The sequence below is a fragment of the Ctenopharyngodon idella genome, chromosome 4 (assembly GCF_019924925.1).
Source record: "Ctenopharyngodon idella isolate HZGC_01 chromosome 4, HZGC01, whole genome shotgun sequence".
In the NCBI taxonomy this organism is placed as follows: domain Eukaryota; kingdom Metazoa; phylum Chordata; class Actinopteri; order Cypriniformes; family Xenocyprididae; genus Ctenopharyngodon; species Ctenopharyngodon idella.
In genome coordinates this window covers 4,988,525-5,012,545 of record NC_067223.1, presented here as the reverse complement: position 1 = coordinate 5,012,545, position 24,021 = coordinate 4,988,525, and the positions used below count along the sequence as shown (strand labels likewise).

Genomic DNA, 24,021 nt, shown 5'->3' with positions numbered 1-24,021 from the left:
AAAGTGGTAGTTGCATCAATGGAGGTATTTCATCTCAGATTTCATTAAAATATCTTCAATTGTGTTCCAAAGATGAACGAAAGTATTTAATGATGACAGAATTTTCAATTTTGGGGGAACTATCCCTTTAATTTCAAGAATTTAATCAAGAAAATGCATTTATTGCACACATAGGTACAACAGAGTTGTAAAAAAAAATAGGCCTAATTAAACTCAATCAATAAATTATTTGAACGTTATTATTAATAGGAGTCAGGACAAAGCCACAACGGCTATTGTCAGTGCATGTGATAGCCTATCGTGGTGCTATAAAAATAATTTTCAGTAGTTTTGCTTTGTCTCAAAATTACAAAATCATATTTTTTTTCGTAGAATTAACAAACGAACAGATGACTGATAGCTAGCTACCTAGCACAGCGGAAGTGCTGCGATATAGCGTTAGTTTTTGCACGTGACGCCAATTTCCCGCCTTTGGATGGCGATTTTCAGTCCCTCCGTGGAAATCAAGTGAAAGGTGTCTCGAGATGGGTCAACTCCGAAGGACCTGTCATCGAGTTTAAAGTAAGACAACATGCAGACAACACTGCCGTGCGATGGTTACGGGGTTTGGCTCGCGCTGATAGTCCGCGAGAGGGACGGGCAGGAATGACAACTTTCCTATCTCTGCACGAGAGTGGCCATTCGCAGCCTTCAACAGCATCTCGCTTCGTGACGATGCGGCAGACTTGCGGAGAGATTGTAAATCCCTGGAAAGGTACGCAATGCTTTTTATTCAATATTCTGTTCATCCTATTAATGAAATTTCCTGAAGTGAATCAGTTGGGGAGTCGCTTGTACACCCGTTTTAAACCCTTTGTCCTTTTTTCAAAATGAATTTTATATCAGAAATTAAAAACATTCTTATTATAGAAAATGTGTATTCAAGTCACACTTGAATGTATAGTTGTTGCATTAGATAAACAGAGGCCATTTGCAGCAATAGATGCTATACTAAGTGTAAATTAGTGGGTAGGTACACCAAGTGAAAAAGCAACCAAAAGTATTTCCTTTGCACTAAGTGAAAATAACAGTATTTTCTTAGATACTATTTTGAAGTGTAAATAGTTGTTAGATTACACTTAGTGCAAATAGTGGCAGGTAATATTTTCAATTCAATGTAATTATAGTGGTAAGTGTACCTATTAAGCCAACCAAAATCTAAGTTCAGGGTTTTTTTCATGGATATTGACATGGTTTATAAGAAAAATAATTTGTTAAAATGCAAGATTTGTCTCTCGTTTGAAAATGTATTGATTAGTTGATGTACATTTTAGAATATAAAATAAAGATATTTTATGAATAATGTCAGAAGTCTGGCATGGGCTTAATTGATACTTTGGTAGCATTTAAACCTGCATATGTTCCAAATAAGCCCATGTCATGATTAATTCACAAAATTAAAAAATTTACTGATATTAAATAAGTAAAACATCAATATATTTATTCAATGACAGATAAGTAAGCCCACTGGGTGACCCCTCCATTCCCAGAATATGGAGAATTGGGTCCCAAGTTTTGCCTGGTCTCTTTGGGACCTCTCCATGCCCGGAGTCTAGAGCCTTAACTCGGATTGGCTCCCGAGTTATGCCTGGTTATACATAGGGCACTTTAGGACAAAACTCAATTGAATTAATGTGTGTAATTTGTAGGCCTATCTACATATAGTTGTAAATTAAGGTAGTAAGTTAAGGTAAAAGGTTAGTAAGGTAAAAGCACACAAAGAAATGTTTTCATTAAACACTTTCACTCAGAAAATTTATCAAAGTGTGTAAATAGAGATTCCTCATTGAAACACATAAGGTGGGCTTTGTAATGATAGTTAGGTTATATACGGTAAAGTATAGAGCAACTTGTACCTGTTGTGTTATGCGTAGCTAATAAGGTATATATGGTACCAGGAGTAAGTGCTGTGTGCGTTAATGCTGCAACATGTGCCGCAGTTGCAAATAAAATAACAGAAACGGAACAACGCTTGTATCGCCTCATTTATACATGCCGTCCTAACATTACATGGTGTCAGAAGTCAACATGACGACATGGCAAAGTTTTCTCCACCCGAAAGTTTTGACTGCAGTCATCCCGAGCTCTGGCCTGAATGGAAGCAGCGTTTCCACAGATTCCGCATAGCCACGAAGCTGGACAAAGAGTCGGGAGAAGTTCAAGTTTGTACCCTTTTGTATTCTCTCGGGAAGGAGGCAGAACACATTGTCAGCACATTTGTGTACGCAGAGGATGGCGACGAGAATACATACGACATAGTTTTAGCAAAATTGGACAACTACTTCGTGCCTAAAGTCAACGTGATACATGAACGGGTGAGATTTTATCAGCGTGTTCAAAAGCAAGGTGAAAGCATGGAGGAATTCATTCGTAGCTTACATGAACTGGCTGAAACATGCGCATTTGGAGAAGCTAAAAGTGAAAATATAAGAGACAGACTGGTGATTGGTGTTCTTGATAAAGATTTGTCACTTATCGCTTGAGATGGCGTGTAGACACGCACGGCAATCGGAACAGATAAAAAGTCACGTTTCTGAACAGAGTAGCTCTTCAGCATTGAATGAAGTTGTACGAAGGAAGCACAGTGCATCATTTCGACCAAAAGGGGCGTTCAAGCCAGAAAGCATAGAAAGAAAATGGACACAGAGATCAAATGGCCAAAATAACACACGAGCAAATGACTCAATCGTGGGGAAATGCATGCGATGTGGCAAACAACATCCAAAGAGTGTCAACTGCCCAGCGAGAAGAGCAGAGTGTCGAAAGTGTGGTAAGAGAGGCCATTATGCTATTGTGTGTCTGTGTCGTACTCTACATGTTAGTGATGTAAATGTAATGCAGGAAGAGCATGAAGATTCGTTTTTCCTTGGATCAATCACAGTAAAAGACTCAAGTGACTCATGGTCCATAACTTTGAGGATTCAAGATACGGACGTGGACTTTAACATTAGTGTCATATCGGAACAAACGTATCAAGCTCTCAACACAAAGCCTAACTTAATGTTCGTGAATGCAGCGCTGGATTGTCCCAGAGGGAAATTGAGAAGTACGGGAAGATTTGAGACAAGCACGCACCATAAGGGAAACAAGTACTGCTTTACTGTTTTCGTCATAGCAGGTCAGTCTGTTAATAACTTGCTGAGTCGAGAAGTTTCTGCTGCTCTTGGGTTAGTTCAGAGGATTGACAATGTAAGTTCACCCAGCGAGTCGGTTGGGCTTTTGAAAACCACTCCTGTGAAAATCAAGCTGAAAGCAGACGCGGTCCCATATGCCATTACGACAGCCAGAAGAGTGTCAGTTCTCTTACTTTCCAAGGTGAAAGCTGAACTAGACAGAATGGTGAAGTGTGGCATGATCGAAGAAATTACAGAGCCGACTAAATGGTGCGAGCCAATGGTGCCTGTGCCCAGGAAGAATGGCCAGGTGAGAATATGTGTTGGCCTGAATCGTTTAAACCAAGCAGTTGAACGTGAACGGTACATTGTACCAACTCTTGATGATATACTCCCTCAGTTGTCAGGGGCAACCATGTTTTCGTTACTGGATGCAGCGAGTGGATTTTGGCAAATTCCACTGGAGAGAGAGAGAGTGCTAAATTCAAGACATTTATAACACCGTTTGGGAGGTATTTCTTTCATAGGCTTCCTTTCGGAATCTCCAGTGCACTCGAGATATTCCAAAGAGAGATGAATAACCTCTTAAGAGACCATGAAGGTACAGCAGCGTACATGGATGACATAATCATCTATGGAGAAACGCCAGAAGTTCACGATTGTCGTCTACAGAGGGTCTTGAAGACACTTTCTGATGTGGGATTGAAACTCAATGATGACAAATGTCTGTTGAGACAAACACAGATACAATTTCTGGGCCATATCATTGACACTCGTGGAGTCAGACCAGATGACAAAAAGGTTGAGGCCATAATGAATATTCAACCACCACAGAATGTGAGAGAAGTAAAGAGGATCTGGGGAATGGTTCATTATCTAGGTCGATACATACCTGGTTTGGCTGAGATAACCCGTCCACTTAATGATCTCCTGAAAGCCGACACAGTCTGGACTTGGAGTCATGCACAGGAACAAGTGCTCAAAAGAGTTAAACAGCTCATGACTGAAGCACCGGTTCTTTCCTTTTTTGATGTGAACAAACCAACCATCGTAAGTGCGGACGCTAGCAGTTATGGACTAGGAGGAGTTCTCTTTCAGCAGCATGATGGATGCTTGAGACCTGTAGCTTACTGTTCACGTACCTTAACCAACACCGTAACAAAATACGCACAGATTGAAAAGGAATGTCTCGGTGTGGTATGGGCTTGTGAAAGATTTTCCAAGTACTTGTACGGTCTGGACAGTTTTGTAATTCACACGGATCATAAGCCATTGATTCCACTCATCAACAGCAAGGAAATTGACATGGTTCCCCTGAGATGCCAGCGACTCTTCATTCGACTGATGGGGTTCAATGCCAAGGCTGAAAATGTACCAGGGAAATCGCTGGTTGTTGCCGATACTCTTTCTAGACATCCATCTTCAACACCACATCTGGATTCAGTAGAGCTTACGGATGACAATACAGCCCTGGAGGAGTCCACTAGAGCTGCCTGGCCAATGTCATGCTCACGACTGAATGAGGTCATAGAAAGCACAAAGACTGATTCTGAGTTGCAGGTGGTGATGAAGTACGTTAGTCAAGGATGGCCAAAGTATCCTTCACAAGTTCCAGAGCACGTCAAGCCTTACTTTGCTGTGAAGGATATGTTGTCGGTGTGCAATGATCTTCTGATTTACAGTGACAGGATCGTTATTCCAAGTGTCATGAGAGCTGAGATCAAGAAGAAACTTGACGTCAAGTGTAGAGAGCGTGCAAAACAAAGTGTTTGGTGGCCTGGGATTAGCAAGGAGATCGAGGTATTTATGGAGAACTGTGCTTTCTGTCAAATAAGCTAGCACAACATCGAGAACCTCTGATGACAACCCCATTACCAGACGCACCTTGTGTGAGAATTGCAGCTGACATTTGTGAAGTCAACAAAAGAAACTACCTTGTAGTGGTTGACTATTTTTCTAGATTCATCGACATTGCCTATCTTCCAGATATGTCAGGAAAGACGGTGGCTTTGAGGTTTAGCAACATGTTCGCTAGATGGGGCTGTCCTGATACACTTGTTACGGACAATGGTCCGCAATTCGTTGGTCAACAGTTTCAGGATTTTGCAAAAGCTTACGGGTTTCACCACATCACCACGAGCCCGTATTTTCCACAGTCAAATGGTGAGGCTGAAAGAGTAGTAAGAACCGCAAAACACATTCTCAGGCAAGAGGATCCTTTTGTAGCTCTTCTAGCTTACAGAGCTACATCCATCCAGGCCACAGGCTACAGCCCTGCACAGTTGATGTTTGGACATCAGCTGAGAACACCAGTTCCTGTCCTGGAAAAGAAACTGATGCCTGAGTGGCCAGATTTCTTAAAGGTGAGAGTAACAGACAAAATGGTGAAATCTAACTACAAGCTTTATTATGACAGACGTCATGGTTGTCGGCCATTGCCTGAACTCAAACCTGGAGACCCTGTTACAGTCAAAACAGACAACGAGAAAGGCTGGAACAGGACCGCTACAGTTGTTAGTAAACACACAACTCCGAGATCTTACGTAATTCGCACAGAGAATGGAGACTTGAGAAGGAACAGAAAGCATCTTCGTTTCTTCAACCCATCTTCATGCCAACGTGAGTTCAACAAAAAGAGAGGTGTGGATGAAGAACAGACACAAGCTGAACAAAATCAAGAACAAAACGTAGAGCAAGACGTTCCAGAACAACAAAACAAAGTTGTTACGTCCAGAGGAAGACTTGAAAGACTTTGTAGTTAGTACATAGATTGCTAAATGAGGCAGAATAATCCTCAGCATCTATGTGGGTGACCGGTAGTCTACCCGGAATCCCTAGATAGTCATTCATGATTCTAAAGAAGATTTAATTTCTAAACAATTGTTTTGATAAGATGTTTGAAAGAAGAAACGCTAAAAGCTGTTTGTTTGTTTGTTTATTTATTATGTTTATTGGTATTGTTGTGGAATGCTCACATGTTAATACAGAATAATATTTGAAATAAGGGAAGATGTAATGATAGTTTGAGAATCTGTTAGGTTATATACGGTAAAGTATAGAGCAACTTGTACCTGTTGTGTTATGCGTAGTTAATAAGGTATATACGGTACCAGGAGTCAGTGCTGTGTGCGTTAATGCTGCAACATGTGCCGCAGTTGCAAATAAAATAACAGAAACGGAGCAACGCTTGTATCGCCTCATTTATACATGCCGTCCTAACATTACAGGCTTAAATGTTTCCACAGTGAGTAATGGTGAAAAAAGACAATGTTTTCCTTTAAAAATGTAAGATATGTTTACAAAGACATACATGGAGCTTAAATATAATGTGGACTAAGCATCATAGTAGTTTTCATTGTGCCCGCATTGAGAAATGTTAAGTTTTTTTTTTTTCATTCAGGGTTAGCTTTTGTTTGCTATAGTTTGCATGTGGCGCTGTATCATTTAAGCCCATCTTTTAAAAAAATATATTTATGAAAATAATCTGCTCTATGAAACAATTTATGATGTATTTATTTGTAAATTAAAGCAAAATGAATCACAAAACATTTATTGTTTGTAGTTCACATGCTTAATTATTTGGCAGTATATCTTTCAGTAAGGTTAATGGTTTGACATTGAGATTAGCTTTGTGTGCAAGCTAATAAAACTCATCTTTCCATTTAAAGGAAAATTATATAAAATGATGAAGTACTATTTGTTCATACACACACACACACACACACATACACACACACACACACACACACACACACACACACACAAAAACAATACACTTATCTCTCATTTGACATATCAATGTACTTACCAAAGAAATGGCTGAAAATTGCAGAAATGTGTTGATTTCTGAAGGGTCCCGAAAGACCAGGGTGTTTTTGTGTGAGGTCCCCTGTGACAGCATGCACATGAGTGGGGCTAACTCAACAAATGTGATTGGTATGCAATAAAAATGTCAGGGAAGTAACAAATCACTGGATTAGTTAAAACAATTAGCAGCATAATATATGATTTTCTCTCTTTTTTTTAATTTGACTTCGGAGTTGAAAGTGGGCTTAAAGGGTACATGAGCTTAATGGGTACACTTACCCTATATTATAAAACAGTATGCAGTAATAACATATTCAGTGTATATGATTAGGCTATATTACTTGTATTTGACATTACCTCCCCTACACCTACTCTTAATCCTATCTTTTATGCACTTTATTCCCACTATTACATTCCCGTTAGGCACTTTATTTTCCCTTTTTTAAGTTTTTCTTAATTTTTAATAAAAAAAAGCTCTATTCTGAGCTGATATGTGATGGGAAAAAGGATAATAATTAATTAGGTTAATTCAAACTCAGGTTGGTAATGTCAAAAGTTAATGCCCCCCACCTTACCCTATGCAACTACTCCTGTTATCAGTTGGGTTTCTTTTGTAATTTTGTCTGGATCAATCAGACAATGGTGAGTGGAGTTAGGGTAAATAGGCTCTGCCAAAAAGGTGGGCTATTGATGCATTCAAGTCAGAAAAGATTGTATCGGAAAGACGGAAAGATTGTATCATGAGTTGAATGCACATGAATGGCACTACAAAGTCGTAAATACGAGTGGGAAGCTTATGTTTTTCTAGTTAAAGTTAGGGTTTACAAGTTGGGGGTGTGTCAATGAGAAATGTGGCAGAAGACAACAATATTGTTGCCTTCATGTGCTATCAGAAATGTTGTGAGTACGAGATTGTCGCATTCAAGTGCCTTAATGAAAAATCAGGAATCATGGAGTATATCAGGTTAATTCTTGCCTATATAATGAGAAAATCTTATTAAAGGCAAATGATATTTAGCGTCCCATTAACTGACAACCATAAACATTCATAAACATTTCAAATTATTCATATAAGACGAGGCGATGTCTTATATGAATAATTATCCCCAAGCCTCCCAGTGGTAAATACAACTTGAGAAGGCATTCATGTCTAATTTTAACTAGGAAACTCATATTTACGATAATTCATATAGCATGTGTAGGCAGCATATTTGTAGGTATTTAGCAGTGACTTTGGGCCTCATTTTGAAACGAACATACGACAGAAAACTGTATGTATGGTTGTTTCCACGCAAAACTTGACATATCAACATGGACGTGAGCGGTAGCTCCGATCAAATCTTGCGTCAGGTCTCAGCTTGTGTACGCACGTTTTTGAAAGTGTTATGCTGAAAACAGTTAGGCTGTTTAGAAAAATTAATAAATAAAAAATGGATTGACCTCAACCTTTTAATGATTTGACTCTAAAATTTCCACATCTAATTGGTGAGAAGTTTACACTGTTTTATTTTTTAAATTACATACCGTCCATAAATTTTGACAGATAAGATGTAAATAACGACCGTGTTATGGAGAATGATCAGATATTTCTTTTAATTTTTTATTAAGTTTTGTTTATGTCGCTCAAATAGAGCTCTTAGCCAGTTACAGAGAAACTAGTAGCAGGCAACAGAAAAGTGACCAATCCTGAGTGGCGACGTCACTTCACCGTTTCTACCAGCACGATTCAGCACGGTTAGACAACTGTAGCAGAACAGCGGGTAGTCCTGTTTATTTAACAAACGTCATAATGGAGGCGTGTTAATAATGAGCGCAGCATATAAAAGGGGGAAAATAGCGCACCTAGGAGGCGTTGTTCCTGATATCCTGCACGAAAGGCAAACGTGATGATGTGTGAGACAACGAGTGACGTATGTCATGTGACGTGTGGTTCCGGCCTGCTGTTTTGGACATGCTCTAGTGAGTTTGGAAGAAGAAATGATTGATTTGTACTTGCACGTACAAGTTTCATGCGATCCCACTCCAGTTTATGCGTGTTTGCACAGCTGATACGGAGATATCCAATGGATTCCCGTCGATTAGACGCCTCGTCATTCTCTAAGCACTCATCATTAAACCCGAAATCTGCTCAAACCTGGTCAGTGACTCCCCGCTTGCTCCACACACACACACACACACACACACACACTCTTTCCAACAACCGCATGCAATCAAATGCGCGCACCTTAATTCATGCATCCATTTTTAACATTGAGAGCGTTTTTTTTTTTGCTTTTTGTTAAATGCTCCTTACGTTTTGTGTAATGATTTAATTTTCTTTTCTTTACATGTGGGAAAACAAATGCAGATTTGGGCACGCGGATGTGGAAAGAAACGCACTTATCTGGTGACATATTTTGGAACTTTTATTGTACTGCCATGTCGTATGGTTTGTGAGTGACTAAAAAAAAAAAAAAAAAAAAACTCTTTGCTTGAACCGATTATCAGGACAGTCACCAATTATCTGAAACTGAGTTGACATTGCATTCAAGCTGTTTTCTCTCTACTGGACTGGACTTATATGATCATTGTTGCCTATGCAAATTTGTTACTCTGTTGATGTGATATACATATATATATATATATATATATATATATATAATATTTTTTTTTTTTTTTTTTTCCCTTTCCTTACCTTTTGATAATTAAATTAAATGAACTTGAGAATTTGAGTGTTGGTTATTGTAACTGGTGATTTTAGAGCTATCTGGGGAAATATTTAAAATTTGACAGTTTTCACTGTCTGGCGCCCGAACAAAAAAAATACTTTTGAGGTTAAAAGTGTACAGCTGGGTGTCGTACCGTTACACAACCATGCCAAGAATCCCGGGCCGAGAACGGTTTGTAATTGTGCCGTGCCGAACCAGGCTCAAGTGGAAACACAACTGGAACCGTTCCTTACCATTCTAAGAACCGTTTGGCCCAATGGTTTAAAAGCGGCTTTTGATACCCAGTGGGCACAAAAATTGCCTGGTTTCAGTTAAAACTTAAAACTTAAATACTAAACAAAGCATGTCAGTAATATGTATCAAGAAATTGGTCCCTACTCAAAATGACAACTTTTTTCAATTCTTTCTGACAAACTGAAGTATGCATTTCTCCATGGCATGTCAATTATTTTCAAAATTAGGTTAATTTATTCCAGTGATCAGTTGATTTATAAAGAAAAAATGATTATGTAACACTCCATTTGTGCAATTTCATTTAACCTTTATTGACACAAAATAATGCAAAACTAAACTTTATATAACTTTAATAAGAATAAAAAAAATAAAAAAAAACCTCAACTTTCAACAACAAAGAAAAGAAACAGAAAGAAAAGAAAGGAAAAGATTTCTGAGTTTAATGATCATTGGGTTCCTCTGAGATTCATGATGGACATTCAAATACATCTTCTGATGGATCCATCACTACAGATGACCCACAGCCTCCCCAGATCAAAGGCTACATGTTTGTGTCCGTAGGGACAAACAGAAATCACTAGCCATCCTGTGCCAGCAGGATTTGATGGAGAGACTCCGAGTCTAGAAATGATAAGTGATAAGATGATGGATTCTAATAAATGAAAATCATTTGGTATTTTACTTTTGCTCATATTTAACAGTTTTGTGAAATAAAACAAATTTTCAGTGCTATTTTCAGCTCACCTTTGCAATAAAGACCCCTGATAGTCGACACCATAGACACTCCCATCAGTTGCTACTTCGACCATAGACAGAGTTCCATTAATAATATCAAAAAAACTTGACCCTCCACAGGCAGAACCCGTCACATTCTGAGAAACACAACAAGATACAAACAACTCACTTGACTAAAACTGACTACTCCTCAGGCTTTTTCTTTTTGTTCAAACTCCTCTTACCCTTTTGAGGAGGACATTCTCTTGAGAGTTCACTCCCCAACAGCTGTATGGGCCACAGCTGTAGTACTTCAGCCTTCCTGAGATTTGTGTCCAAGGAATAATTCCAGATGGCCCATTGCTGTTAGTATCCTTATTCATGCAGAAAATGTCATCTATTGGAGTAACACCTGCAACAATCTCACTTCCAGCATCCACCTGCTTTATACCTCCTGACAGTAAAATAAAGAATTTGAAGGGAAAAGGTCAAACAAAATATGGACAAATAAGGAAATCTGCATTCAACATCTTAAGTTTCATTTTCATTTTGCTAACCTTGAATCTGCCTGAAGCTTCCGATCTGAAACTTGAAGAGGATGTTTGTTGGACTCACTCCGAACACTCCAGCAGGTCCAACAGTAAAATGCTTCAGTGATCCATTTATTTTTAAAAAACTGTTTCCCAGAAATAGGAAGACTTCATTGTCATTGTTGACTCCACCCACTAAACCTAATCCAACATCGATCTGCTTCAGGGTACCAGCAATCACTTCACAGTCTAAGGCTATGGAAAAATTTGGGTAGGGTTCATTTGAATTATTCTGCAGATGTTAGTAGTATCATGATATGATTATGAATTCCCAAACACACATTCATAGTTTACCTAGAGTATAAAGAAACTGGCAGCTGAAGAGTAGCAGGATGCACTGACAGGCTTTCATTGTGCTGTTTTTGTCTCGTCCTGTACATAAACAGAAATCAAATGTCCATGATGTAAAGTCTTCTTAATTTCTTTATAACGTACATGAACAAAACAAACAAACAAAAAACATAATAATTACATGGTTTGAAATTAAACCAACCTTTTATTGATCTTAGAAGAGTCAGCTGGTTTCAGCAGTCCTCTTCTCACAGCCACAATGTTTGGAGATGCTGGTGAATGTCTTTTAGGTTGGTTTTTATAGCTGTAGTTTGTTTCCTGATCGGTTGAGGGAAACTCCTGCTGTAGAGTTATGCAAGGGATTTTTTTTCCACGTGTGCACCTATGCCATTGTCACATTCCTATGATGCAAATGGAATTTTTTTGTGGTTTGTATAGTATGTAATGATGCTTAACATTACCTGGTACAAGGTTCTTTAATATAAAAGGAACGTGAAGCTTAATTAAAACCCAACAATGACATTGCCTCATCAAAACATCGCCTTTTGCAGTAAAGTCACTCTGAAGCAGTGTAATAATATTTCAAAAAATTGCAAGGAAATTACATTGGTAAATTCATAAAGCATCACTACGATGAGGCACGTAACAATGGAAATTTTGGGGGGTATTTAAAAATATGAATTATGAAATATGAAGCTTATAATTGTATAAAAGCAATTAAATTAATCTTTTAAAATATATGAGTTTTGCAGTGTATGATGTTGCATTGTAATGGCAACAAAGTTTTAAATTTGGATATAACCTTTCACAGAAAAGGTTAGTAAGTAATTATTTTCACACTAAAATCATGTTAACATTTTTTTTTTTTTTTTTTTTTTACATCTTGTGGCGGTACTACTAAAATTGTTACGGATTGGCCCCTTTCAATTCTATTGTAAATGCCGCATGATAGCCCAGGATCCCACGGTAATTTACTGTAAATTGATTCGGTACATTTTACTGTATTCCTGTTACTGTTGGCCTGTGTGTTAGGTTATACCAGAGATAAAATGACAATCTAGCACACCACTGCCCTGGACATGCATTTATGTATAGGGAGGGACACTGCAGTATTTGATAGAAGAACAGAAGAGAAATGGTAAACATTCTCTTCTGCTGTTGTTAAACTTTACAGTATAGATATATATAGACACATTTGCTAGGCAGCCTACTTGTGCATGAGGAAATAGCTTCAAAAAATAATCTGATGCATCCGAAATTGTAATCTGTATAGTAGTTACTACATTTGATTTGAAACTTACTTTTAAAAAAAGTATGTTCTATATTATATCAATTTGTGTAGTATGAATGAAATTCAGACACACGCTGTCATCCTTTCCTGTGGCCTCTTTGGGATAGTAAAGTGTGCAGTGGATGCACATAATATATTACATCAGTTTAAATATTCAAATTAGTTATATAATATTATATAAAAATTTAACTATTCTGCATGAGATTTTTTTTAAATGATTTTTTTTTTTTTTAATAGAATTTCTTGGTAAATTTAGTGACTTCTGAAATAACTGCTTGTTTTCAAAAATATGATTTAATATAAGTAAGGTACATCAAGGGTCAAATCAAATAGAAATAGCACATTAAAGTTTAAAGTTACAACTGTATTATGTAACAACTTTTTGTGTGTATGTGTACCAGTTGTTTAAAGAGTCATTGCAAAAAAAAGAGAAGTTAGATCTCAAGCATAAATTGTTCACATATGCCACTTATGTTCACATGTCAATGACATTCATAAATTTTTATGTGAATAAGGTGTACAAATGTTTTATGGGGCAACTGTATATTTCATGATTTCTTGTTTATAAATGTCAGTTCTGACTGATTTATTGATTGATCTGTAAGGCTCACGAATAACTGAAATTATTTTATTATTTTTAATTTTTAAAATTATTATTTATTATTTTCGGAAAAGAAAAGCATGCTTCTGAAACTTCCGCAGACTAGATAAGAAGCATTTTGATAACACACACACATACACATACACACACACACACACACATATATATATATATATATATATATATATATATATATATATAATAAAATGTAAAACTTTAACAACTCAAACAAATACACAGACATTTAATTGGTTAGTTAGGTTATCTTAATGTTTATTAAAGGGGCACTTCACCACTGGCAAAATGGGCTTTTTGGCTGTCTCTGCAGTGAAAATGTTTTTAAAATAGATGCAACCTGACAAGAGAAACAAACAAAACAAAAACAACCAACAAAAAAAGCCCTTTTGCCAGATAGGTTGGAAAATTCATAAGTCACAAACTGCCTTGCTTGAAATGTATCTTAGTAAACTTTGAGTTATAATGGTGGCGTTTTGCATCATCTGGCTGACACTTGCTGACAAATAAACTCTTCTTGGTCTAGCACTTAGAACTTGTAAACATTGTTCATTTACATACAACTGACATTGTAACAATACAAAGCGGGTTTAAAATCTGTAAAGTTACACTTTTAAATTAAAACTGTGCCAACCAATTCTGTTCTCATATACAAACCCTTTACAGTTAAAGGTTTAGTCAGATGATCAATCTTGATTCTTCTTAAAACAAAAAACAAAACAAACAAACAACAAAAAACTGTTGACAGGTATGTTTTGTTTTCAAGTAGGCTACATCAAGTACACATGATTTTACAAGAACCAGTCTAGACACAAATGCCACTGAGCTTGTTTGGTGTCATATTTAAAAGTCTTGAAGAAACATTTTGTTTGAGCAATGGACATAGCTTGATGATTATGTATTTAGTTGTGTAATTTCATTTGAAGCTCTTTTACTTTCTTTATTTCACGTGTTTACTTCACATGGTTACTTCACGTTTTTACATTTTTTTTGTATAGAGTGTGCCAGGCAATGGCTGTTGAGGTGGCAGACACATTTGAACAGTTTGCTGGAAGCCTGGAAGCTATTGATGACAGTATGTTGAAGCCTTGTTACAAAGTTTAGCTGAAAAAGTCACAGCACTGAAAACTTTTTTTGGTAACACTTTAGATTACAGCCTGGAAAATTACTGGTTAATCAAACTGAATTTACAGCATACCTTTCAGTAATTATAGCGTACCAATAAAGTATGTACGTGTAGGTCCAAGGGAGCAATATGTAAAGTTTGCGGAATGAGGGGGTAACAACCAGGAAAATTAACAAATTATTTATACTGTAAGTATTTTAGAACTAAGGGGTACTTATTCTACTATTATGATAGGCAACAATCTTATGCTTGGGAGCAGTTTAGTGAGAACATACACTGCATAGCTTATTGTAATAGTGTACCAATTCATAAAGACTTTTTTTTTTTTAAGTTACGTGGTACATATCAGTGCATTTATACAGTACATTTTTTTTTTTTTTTTTGATAGCAAAAGTGAATTAAGTTTGGGCTTCCATGTTTTAACTCAAGTTAAACTAAAACTATTGCAACTTTTTTTTTAAATATTGTGGAAACGTCTAGGTTACGTATGTAACTGAAGGAGGGAACGGAGACGTTATGTCAGAACATATCGACGAATGGGGTCTTGCCCGAGAGCCCAATCACCTTTGAGTGGTAACAAAATGAGCCAATGCTATGCTGAGTACCTTGGTCTGCAGAATTTGCTTGCGATCTCCGCCCCGGGAGCAGGAGCAGTGCGAGCAAACTCGCATTCAAGTCTTCGCTGAGGAGCCAAGCCAGTGTGACCCGCCTGTTCAGCGGAACAGCGATTGTAGCAAAGGGACGTAACGTCTCTGTTCCCTCCTTCAGGGAAAGAGGGTTACATACGTAATCTAGACGTTCCCTTTCAGTCGGTCACATTCGACGTTACATCAGAACATATTGATGAATGGGGTCCCTTCCTAAACACCACAATGGCTGTCTTCCAGTGATCTGCGTAAGCAATAACACCCTGTCGTGAGGCCTAGCACGAGCGAAGGGCTACACTTAACACAGAATGCACTGGGTAGCATATTCCAGCTGGAAGTATGCTAACAGGCTGCCTGCTTGTAGGAGGTCTTTCAAAGCACATACGAACCGGCGTAGCAGTGATACATATGGAAGATCTCTGAGGTACCTAGCCAACAGGGTGGATATGTCAACGTCAGAGATGGCAAGAATGGTCTTGCCAAGGGAAAGACACGTGCTGCTGAAGGAGACTTACTGTGGAAATACATGTGGTATTGCCCAGAGAGGGGAATCATCTGACTTAATCTGACACAGGGGCTGCTATCGTAGCACGTATCTGTGGGGTCAGCGGCGGAGCAGAAAGACAAGAAGTGGTCCTGCTACCATATCCTTCAGAGATGACGTCTCTAACTTAGGGTCACCCGTCTCAGGATCACTGCTTGGCCTGACACTTGGCAGGTTTAGGAGGGGTGGAGACAGGCTGTGCTGCCTTCTTGCGGCCATCTCCTCGCTGCTGCTTAGGCCGAGCGGGAGTGGAGGAGACTGCAGGGTGGTGCCCTCGGCGACGAGCAGGCTGTGTGAAGGCACCAACAGGCCGCCGGGGCAGAATATGTTTAATCGACTCAGACTGCTTCTGGGCGGCTGAGAATTGCTGGGCGAAACTCTCAACCGCGTCGCAGAAGAGGCCAGCCTGGGAGACCAGGGAGTTGAGGAGCTGAGTCCGATCATATTCCGTTATGTCTGCCAGGTTTAGCTACAGGTGGCGCTCCTGGACCACCAAAGTGGACATCACCTGACCAAGGGACCGCACAGTGAATTTCGTTGCCCGTAGAGCAAGGTCGTTAGCAGTGCGTGCCTCCTGCATGAGTCCTTGGTCAGCACTGCCTTTGTGCAACTGTTTAAGCACTTTGGTCTGGTGTACCTGCAGGATGGCCATGGTGTGCAAGGCGGATGTAGCCTGACCCGCAGCTCTGTAAGCCTTGCCCACAAGCGTGGATGAGAACTTACCCTTGGCCACTCCCCCATCGAGGACAGTGAAGGCGGAGGTAGCCCTAGAACGGTTTCTGGCAGTTAAAGGTGCCTTCCACGAACTGGTGACTTCCTGATGCAGCCGAATGGAACCGGTGGTGGGCGTTGGCGATCAGCGCGTGCAGCCCCCAGGAATTGTCCAGTTGTCCAGCCTCGAGTGCTCGGGACACTGTGAAGGATTCCACTCCAGCCCTATGCTCTCAGCTGAAAGTAGCCCTCTCATGAGAAGAGGAACTAAATTGGGGATTGGCAGAGGGGGCTCTACCTTGTTTGAGATAATTGAGTCTCAATCTCAACACTGAGATGGTCATGATCCCGCAGTGGGAACACAACCCATCCACAAATGCAGACTCAGGATGCTCTTCTAAATGATCTCCGCTAAACCACACCATCACACCAACACCACTGAAGACTCGTAGATTACACACTCTGGTGAAAGCGCAGCAACAAAGAAGTGCTCGGCTCCAAAGCGAAAGCTTGAATGCGAGTATGCTCGCGCTGTTCCTTATGTACCCACAGAACGGGCCGGAGATCGTGGTGCAAATTCAACAGACCAAGGTACTAAGCATACCATTGGCTTGTTTTGTTACCACTCAAAGGTGATTGGGCTCTCGGGCGAGACCCCATTCGTCAGTATGTTCTGAGGTAACGTCAAACGTGACCAATTTGAAAGGGAACTCTTGTTCCATGTAGTTACAGGGTAAGAGGTGCTTGTTACCCTCTTGTTCTATGAAGTTTCATGGTAAGTGTGACATTGCGGGCTGTAAATTAAAGTGGTGCTTGTTACCCTCTTGTTCTATGAAGTTACAGGGTAAGTACAATAAAAACACATACACAATCTGATATCACTGCCTTGGAAACCTTTATTTGAAAAACAACTTAATTCGAGACAGATTTACAACACCGAAAGGTAAATGTTTTACTTACACAGTACTTTACGGGCTGCAATCTAAAGTGTCACCCTTTTTTTAATATAAAGGACAAAATTATTATGTCATAAAGTTTGAATAAGAAATTATCATTTTTAAACATGTTGGGTGAACATGTTCGATTACACATTTTCTATTTTATATGTTAAAATGTAATTTATTCTTGTGATGGAAAGGCTGATTTTTCAGTAGCCATTACTCCAGTCTTCACATGATCCTTAAATTATTCTGATAAAAAATTGCAAACTGATATTATTCTGATTAAAAAATTGAAATTGAAAACAGTTGTTGTGCTTAATAAAAATAAAATAAAAGTGTTTAAACAGGATTTTAAAACTTTTAAACTTTTAAACAGTTTAATGCTTCCTGAATATTTGATTACCTTTAAAAACGAGAGAGAGAAAGAAAGAAAGAAAGAAAGAGAGTTGACAGCCTAAAATTTCAGCAAAGTGGGCAATTGTAGAATGAACAGGTGAGTACTGGAAAAATCTGAACAGACCAGATCAGTAGCACGTGTAGTGTTATTTAACACAAGGAAACATTTTCTCTGCAATCATTATTTTTTTTTAAAGAATTTTCCTAACCTCTTATTTGCATAATACTTATGAAATGACTTGTCTGCTTTTACTTTCTTTACTTTTTCTTGATGTATTCCTTTCACTTTCACCCAATTCAGTCGCACTGGCAAAGGCTGTAAAAATTTGATATTTAAGGAGAAATCTGGATTAAGTACAAGTTAAACTCAAACACATTTCTGCCATAATTGTCATGTGGAAGCACAGGAGAACAGGAGAACACAGGAGAATAGCAATCCAACTTAACACTGAAGAGAATGGACAAAGAATGACTCAAACTGAGATCTATAATAGAATAACTAAAGTGCTAAACAAGGGTCAGGTGTAACAAATCAAACAATTAGTGAGTAGCCATGAAAACAAAAGAGAACATTCTAGAAACCAAGGTGAAAAAAGGAAACACAGAGTCAGGGCCTGTTTACACCTGCTTTCTAATTTATCAAAACGATTCCATGTACACTTGCCCACATAAATGTGTCTCTGCAAAACGGCTTTAAATCCAATCTTCAGTTCCCACGCTATATGCAGATTTAAAGGGAGTTCACCTCACTGAAGGCAATAAATATGAGCTGCGTTTTATTGATCATCAACTAATTTAAAGGTCAAAGTCTTTTTTGAAGCTGCCAGTGTCTGTTTTACATTATAATCCCATGGAGTAAACTGTGTTTTCAAAAAAGTCCTGAGCACTTTTTTAAACGCCACCGCATCTTTTTCAACTTTTCTGAAAAAAAAGAAAAAAAAAGTCCTACGTCAAGCGCCTTTTTGACAGCTGACCAATGACAAGCGAGTAGCGAGACTGGACGTTTCAATAACAAGAAAAAATGGAGAAGTGCTGGTAGATTGACTTATTGTAACTTATAAAGAGGCTGTATGGGCACAGATTGGACGGATCCTTGGTTGTTCAGGTAAGTGTATCATCTACTACTTGTCGTTAACAAAATCATCACCTGCTCAGCAAAAGTTATCAATACCGTAACCAGCTGATTAGGCGACGCTTGCCTAGCTGTTGTTATAGCAACAAAAGACACCCTTGGCTGCCAGCTTTTTGTTTATTTATTTTTTTTATTATTATTAAAAAATTTCTTCTAAAAAAAAAAAGATGCCAAGTGTGAATACGCACTAACACGCTCTCACACGCTTTTTTTTTTTTTTTTTTTTTTTTTTTTTAGCATTTTTGGGAGGTGTAAAATGTACATATGAGGTTTCAAAAACAAGATGCATTTAGACTTGTTCGGTTTTGACTGTAATGCGTCCCAGACCACCTCCTGAAGTGGTTTGAGTGATCAGATTTATATCCGTCTCAAATGCATTTCAGAGGGCATTTACACCTGGTCTTTTCACAGTCAGTTAGCTATTTGATCAGAGAAAACACATAAACTTCCCAGTAGGTGCCTCTTGGCATAGTAAACAAAAACATCACCGAAGTGGTGGGAGGGTTGCCAAAACTGTGGGGGTGGGATGGAGGGCTAAACAAAAATACAGGTCCATGCTGGAGGAAGAGTCCATGTGGAGCAGAGAGTGGACAGGAGCACATAGCAACCCTGAAGACAGCCAGGAGGATGGTGACCCAAGGCCGAACTGATGGAGGAAGGACCCAAGGCAGAACTGATGGAGGGAGGAGCCAGGGTGGAGTCATGGGCCTGACTGAATGAGGTGATGCTGGGAGAAGTGGAGACCCAGGCGGAGCCCAATGGCTGGAGTGCCTGGGTGACACACAGATGGAGCCATGGGTCCTGGAGGATTGAGGCAGAGCCGGTGTGAGTGAGGACTAAGGAGGAACCAGGGGAAAGGAAGAGCCTGAGCAAGCAGTAGAGGGTGGTTCAGAGCAGCTGGTCAGAGCCATTAAAGGGAGAGCTGAAGGGAGCCAGTGGAGATGGGGCAGAGGATCTTGCTGGAGTTGATGGAGGAGGAGGGAGTGGGAGGCTAGGCGGCACCATCAGCAATGAAGAGGACTTGGAGCTGGCCGACAAAACAGACTTAGTGCTGGGTGACAGAACAGACTTGGCGCAGGGTGACAAAACAGACTTGGCGCTGGGTGGGACCATAGCAATGGAGGAGACTTGGAGCTGAGCATGGCCAGTGGTGACAAATGAGACAGGACGCTGAATGGGATCAGTGGAGACTGGTGATCTTACAACATTACATTATCCTGATTATCCAATAAACATTCATTTGGGACCCAGCTCATAGCAGGCACCTCAATGATGGGAGTGAGTCATGAGTTGAGTCAGGTGCAGATGCTGAGCGGTTGAGATCTTCCTCCCTTACAGATAGTGAAGGGGGGTCCACAATGACAAAGCACCCAATCCACATACTCTTTAAAAATCCCTCAAATACCATCTCGGGGCAGACGGAAAACAAACAAAGGCTGTTGCTGTTGTTGCTGTTGTCATTGTAATGGATGTAATGGACCAGATCTAAAAAGTCCTGTGTGTGATACTCAAGGGAACGATCCCCCTGTGAGAGGAAGAGGATCCTTACTGCTGTTAGATCCATTTTTTTTATGGTCCGTTCTTCTGTCACAGCTGGATGCAGTAAAGGAGAATTGGGTCATGATCTAAGCACAGCAGTTAATTAACAATTAATCAAATTAACAATTTAATCAAAATAACAAATACATGGAAGCAGTCAGAACACAGAAGAATAGCAATCCAGCTTAACACTGACAAGAAGTGACAAAGAATTATTCAAACTGAGGGTTATAAATACACAGAGTAACTAAATGTCTAAACAAGGGGCAGGTGTTACAAATCAATCAATCCATGAGTTGCCATGACAACAAAAGGGAACATTCTAGAAACCAAGGAAACAAAAAGGAATCACTAACAGATTATCAGTATGCGTTCTTGTCTGTACTTGTGTCACGAATGTGGCTCCTTCGGCCCTTCCTCCGGACCACCGGAGGGAGCCATCACCGGAATACTGATCAGTTCTCATTCGGACTACGTTTCCCATGGGCCTTCATTCCTGGGACTGATTGCACACACACCTGCACCGCATCACACTCACACTATATAAGACACACACACATCGCGAAGTCTTGATTTGCCTTGGTGATCATTTCTGAGCGTTTTTCTGTGGACTGTTTACCTGTTATCGATTGGACTGTTTATTCCCTGCGACCCTTTGCTGCCTACCCTGATCTTTGCCTGTTTCCTGGACTGTGATAGTTTGCTGCCTGCCCTGATCCCTGCCTGTACCCTGATTCTGTTTGTCTGCCGCCTGCCTCGACCATTGCCTGTTACTGTTTATGCCTCTGCCTTTGCCCTGTCTGCTCTGTAAGTCCTTTTAATAAATTAGCTGCAAATGGATCCACATTCTGTCGACCCATCATTACAACTTGTGTTCTTGTGTAATAGTACGGCCAACAATGTAAACAATGTGTGTGAACATGATTTTAGTGTAAAACAACATTTTCCATGACTGCAACACTATATGCTGCAAAACGAAAAAAAAAAGTTTTAAAAAAACAATTCAATTGCTTTTATACAATATAAGCTTGATATTCCTTCTTACCCACATACCCACATAATTGTCCATTGTAAGTGGCTCACCATAACCTTTTCTGATGCTTTATGTATTCAGTTATGTAATTTCATTGCAATCCTTGTTTAACTGCATTACACTACTTCAAAAAGACTTTACCGCAGAAGGCAAGGTTCTTATTTTCTAGTTGAGGTTTACATTCCAATTATATTAAACAACCTTGTACCAGGTTTTAAGCATCATATGTGCTATACCAAACATAAAAAAATCCAGTTGCATCATATGAATGTGACATGAAGAATGGCATGAGGACATATGGGTGTACACGTGGAGACAAAAGCTATTCAGTCAATGAACATTGCAAGTTCATAAGAATCAGTGACATAAGAGTTCTGCCTAAATTCTGCTCCACCCAGCAGTAGATCACGATCCCTTGCATAATTCCCCACAGCAGGGTTTCCCCTCGCCCAATCAGGAAACAAACTACAGCTATAAAAACAAACCTAAAAGTCATTTACCATCTCACATCTCCAAACATTGTGGCTGTGAGAAGTGGACTGCTGAAACCAGCTGAAACATCTAAGATCAATAAAAGGTTGGTTTAATTTCAAACCATGTAATTATGTTTTTTGTTTGTTTTGTTCATGTATGTTATAAAGGAATTGATAAGACTTTACATCATGGACATTTGATTTCTGTTTATGTACAGGACAAGACAAAAACAGCACAATGAAAGCCTTTCAGTGCATCCTGCTACTCTTCAGCTGCCAGTTTCTTTATACTCTAGGTAAACTATGAATGTGTGTTTGTGGATTCATAAACATATACTACTAATATCTGCAGAATAATTCAAATGAACCCAACCCAAATTTTTCCATAGCTTTAGAGTGTGAAGTGATTCCTGGTAACCTGAAGCAGATCGACGCTGGATTAGGCTTAGTGGGTGGAGTCAATAATGACAGTGAAGTCTTCCTATTTCTGGGAAACAGTTTTGTAAAAATAAGTGGATCACTGAAGCATTTTACTGTTGGACCTGCTGGAGAGTTTGGAGTGAGTCCAGCAAACATCCTCTTCAAGTTTCAGAGCGGAAGCTTCAGGCAGATTCAAGGTTAAAAAAAATTACACACACACATATATATATATATATATATATATATATATATATATATAAAAATATAAATATAAATATAAATATACATATAAATAAATATATATAACTCAAGATGCTGAATGCAGATTTTATTATCGGTCCATATTTTGTCTGACTTTTCCCCTTCAATCTCTTTATTTTACTGTTAGGAAGTTTCAAACAGGTGGATGCTGGAAGTGAGATTGTTGCAGGTGTTAATCCAATAGATGATGTCTCCTGCATTAATAGGGATACTAATAACAATGGACCCCCTGCAAATTTAGTTTGGACACAACTCACAGGAAGGCTGAAGTACTACAGCTGTGGCCCGTACAGCTGTTGGGGAGTGAACTTTACAGATAATGTCTTCCTCAAAAAGGTAAGAGTAAAATCCAGAGTTGAAGGTATTAAACAAAAAGAAAAATTCTGAGTACACAGTTTTAGTCAAGTGAGTTGTTTGTATCTTGTTGTGTTTCTCAGAATGTGACGGGTTCTGCCTGTGGAGGGTCAAGTTTTTCGGATATTATTAATGGAACTCTGTCTATGGTCGAAGTAGCAACTGATGGGAGTGTCTATGGTGTCAACTTTCAGGGGTCTTTGTTGCAAAGGTGAGCTGAAAATAGCTTTGAAAGCTTGTTTTAAGAAACCTTTTTAAAAATTAACAAAAGTCAAATTCAAAAATAATTTTCACTTATTAGAAACTGTCATACTTATCTGTTTTAGACTCGGAGTCTCTCCATCAAATCCTGCTGGCACAGGATGGCAAGGGATTGTTGTCTGTCCCAACAGCCACAAACATGTGACCTACGATCTGGGGAGGCTGTGGGTCATCTGTGGTGATGGATCCATCAGAAGATGTACTTGATGAAGATGTCCATCATGCATCTCAGAGGAACCCAATGATCATTAAACTCAGAAAACTGAAAATAAAGCTTGTTTTTACTATTTTTCTTTTCTTTGCTGTTTAGTCAATGAAAGTTGAGTTTTGTTTTTTTGCTTATTGAAGTTAGATGTATAAAGTTTTGTGTTACATTGTTATTTTGTGTCAATAAAGTTTAAATGAATTTACACAAATGAGTTGGACTGCTTCAAAATCAACTTTTCTTCATAATCTACTGAACACTGGAATAAATTAATTTTTAAAATGATTGACGTGTCATGGAGAATTACATGAAATGCATCAGTTTGCCAGAAATAAATAAAAACTGTTTGCAATAATACACTTAACATGTTAACCTAAAAAAGTTAAGTTGACCAAGTTGTCCTTTTGAGTAGGGACTACATTTCTCTGTGGATTAATTTCTGGATATGCATTACTGACATAATTTATTTATATTAATGTTCAATATTTAAGTTTTAAAAAATGGCAAACAAGCAATCTTGAAGGGAAAGTTCACCCACAAATGAAAATTCTGTCATCATTTACTCACCCTCAAGT

The 24,021-nt window shown here is 38.9% G+C and overlaps 2 protein-coding genes across 4 annotated transcripts in view; one reads left to right on the top strand and one right to left on the bottom strand.

Annotated features, from left to right (window-relative positions):
- Positions 1-439: 439 nt before the first annotated feature.
- On the top strand, positions 440-23,608 carry LOC127510965 (fish-egg lectin-like). 2 transcript variants are annotated; one of them, XM_051891166.1, is made up of 6 exons: positions 440-754; positions 22,164-22,241; positions 22,335-22,562; positions 22,754-22,962; positions 23,064-23,191; positions 23,307-23,608. In XM_051891166.1, the coding sequence occupies exons 1-6, from the start codon at positions 646-648 to the stop codon at positions 23,446-23,448; spliced, it is 894 nt and encodes a 297-aa protein (XP_051747126.1). In that variant the 5' UTR covers positions 440-645; the 3' UTR covers positions 23,449-23,608. The 2 variants fall into 2 exon arrangements, with proteins under 2 accessions (XP_051747126.1, XP_051747127.1); XM_051891167.1 differs by lacking the exon at positions 440-754 and adding an exon at positions 21,898-22,049.
- LOC127510966 (fish-egg lectin-like) overlaps positions 10,049-24,021 on the bottom strand; it is a 736,337-nt gene continuing 722,364 nt past the window's right edge. For both annotated transcript variants that reach the window (XM_051891170.1, XM_051891169.1), the window contains exons 2-7: positions 11,699-11,719; positions 11,500-11,577; positions 11,173-11,400; positions 10,861-11,069; positions 10,646-10,773; positions 10,049-10,522 (exon numbers count right to left, since the gene is read on the bottom strand). In XM_051891170.1, coding sequence (XP_051747130.1) covers positions 10,381-10,522; positions 10,646-10,773; positions 10,861-11,069; positions 11,173-11,400; positions 11,500-11,557 — 765 coding nt within the window. In that variant the 5' untranslated portion in view covers positions 11,558-11,577; positions 11,699-11,719 and the 3' untranslated portion in view covers positions 10,049-10,380. The remainder of the gene's footprint in view (positions 10,523-10,645; positions 10,774-10,860; positions 11,070-11,172; positions 11,401-11,499; positions 11,578-11,698; positions 11,720-24,021) is intronic.

Coding starts and splice junctions, on each gene's coding strand:
- LOC127510965 (XM_051891166.1), top strand. CDS start 646: ATGACAACTTTCCTATCTCTGCACGAGAGTGGCCATTCGCAGCCTTCA. Junction 22,242..22,334: donor CCAGTTTCTTTATACTCTAG/GTAAACTATGAA, acceptor ATTTTTCCATAG/CTTTAGAGTGTGAAGTGATT. Junction 22,963..23,063: donor ATAATGTCTTCCTCAAAAAG/GTAAGAGTAAAA, acceptor TGTGTTTCTCAG/AATGTGACGGGTTCTGCCTG.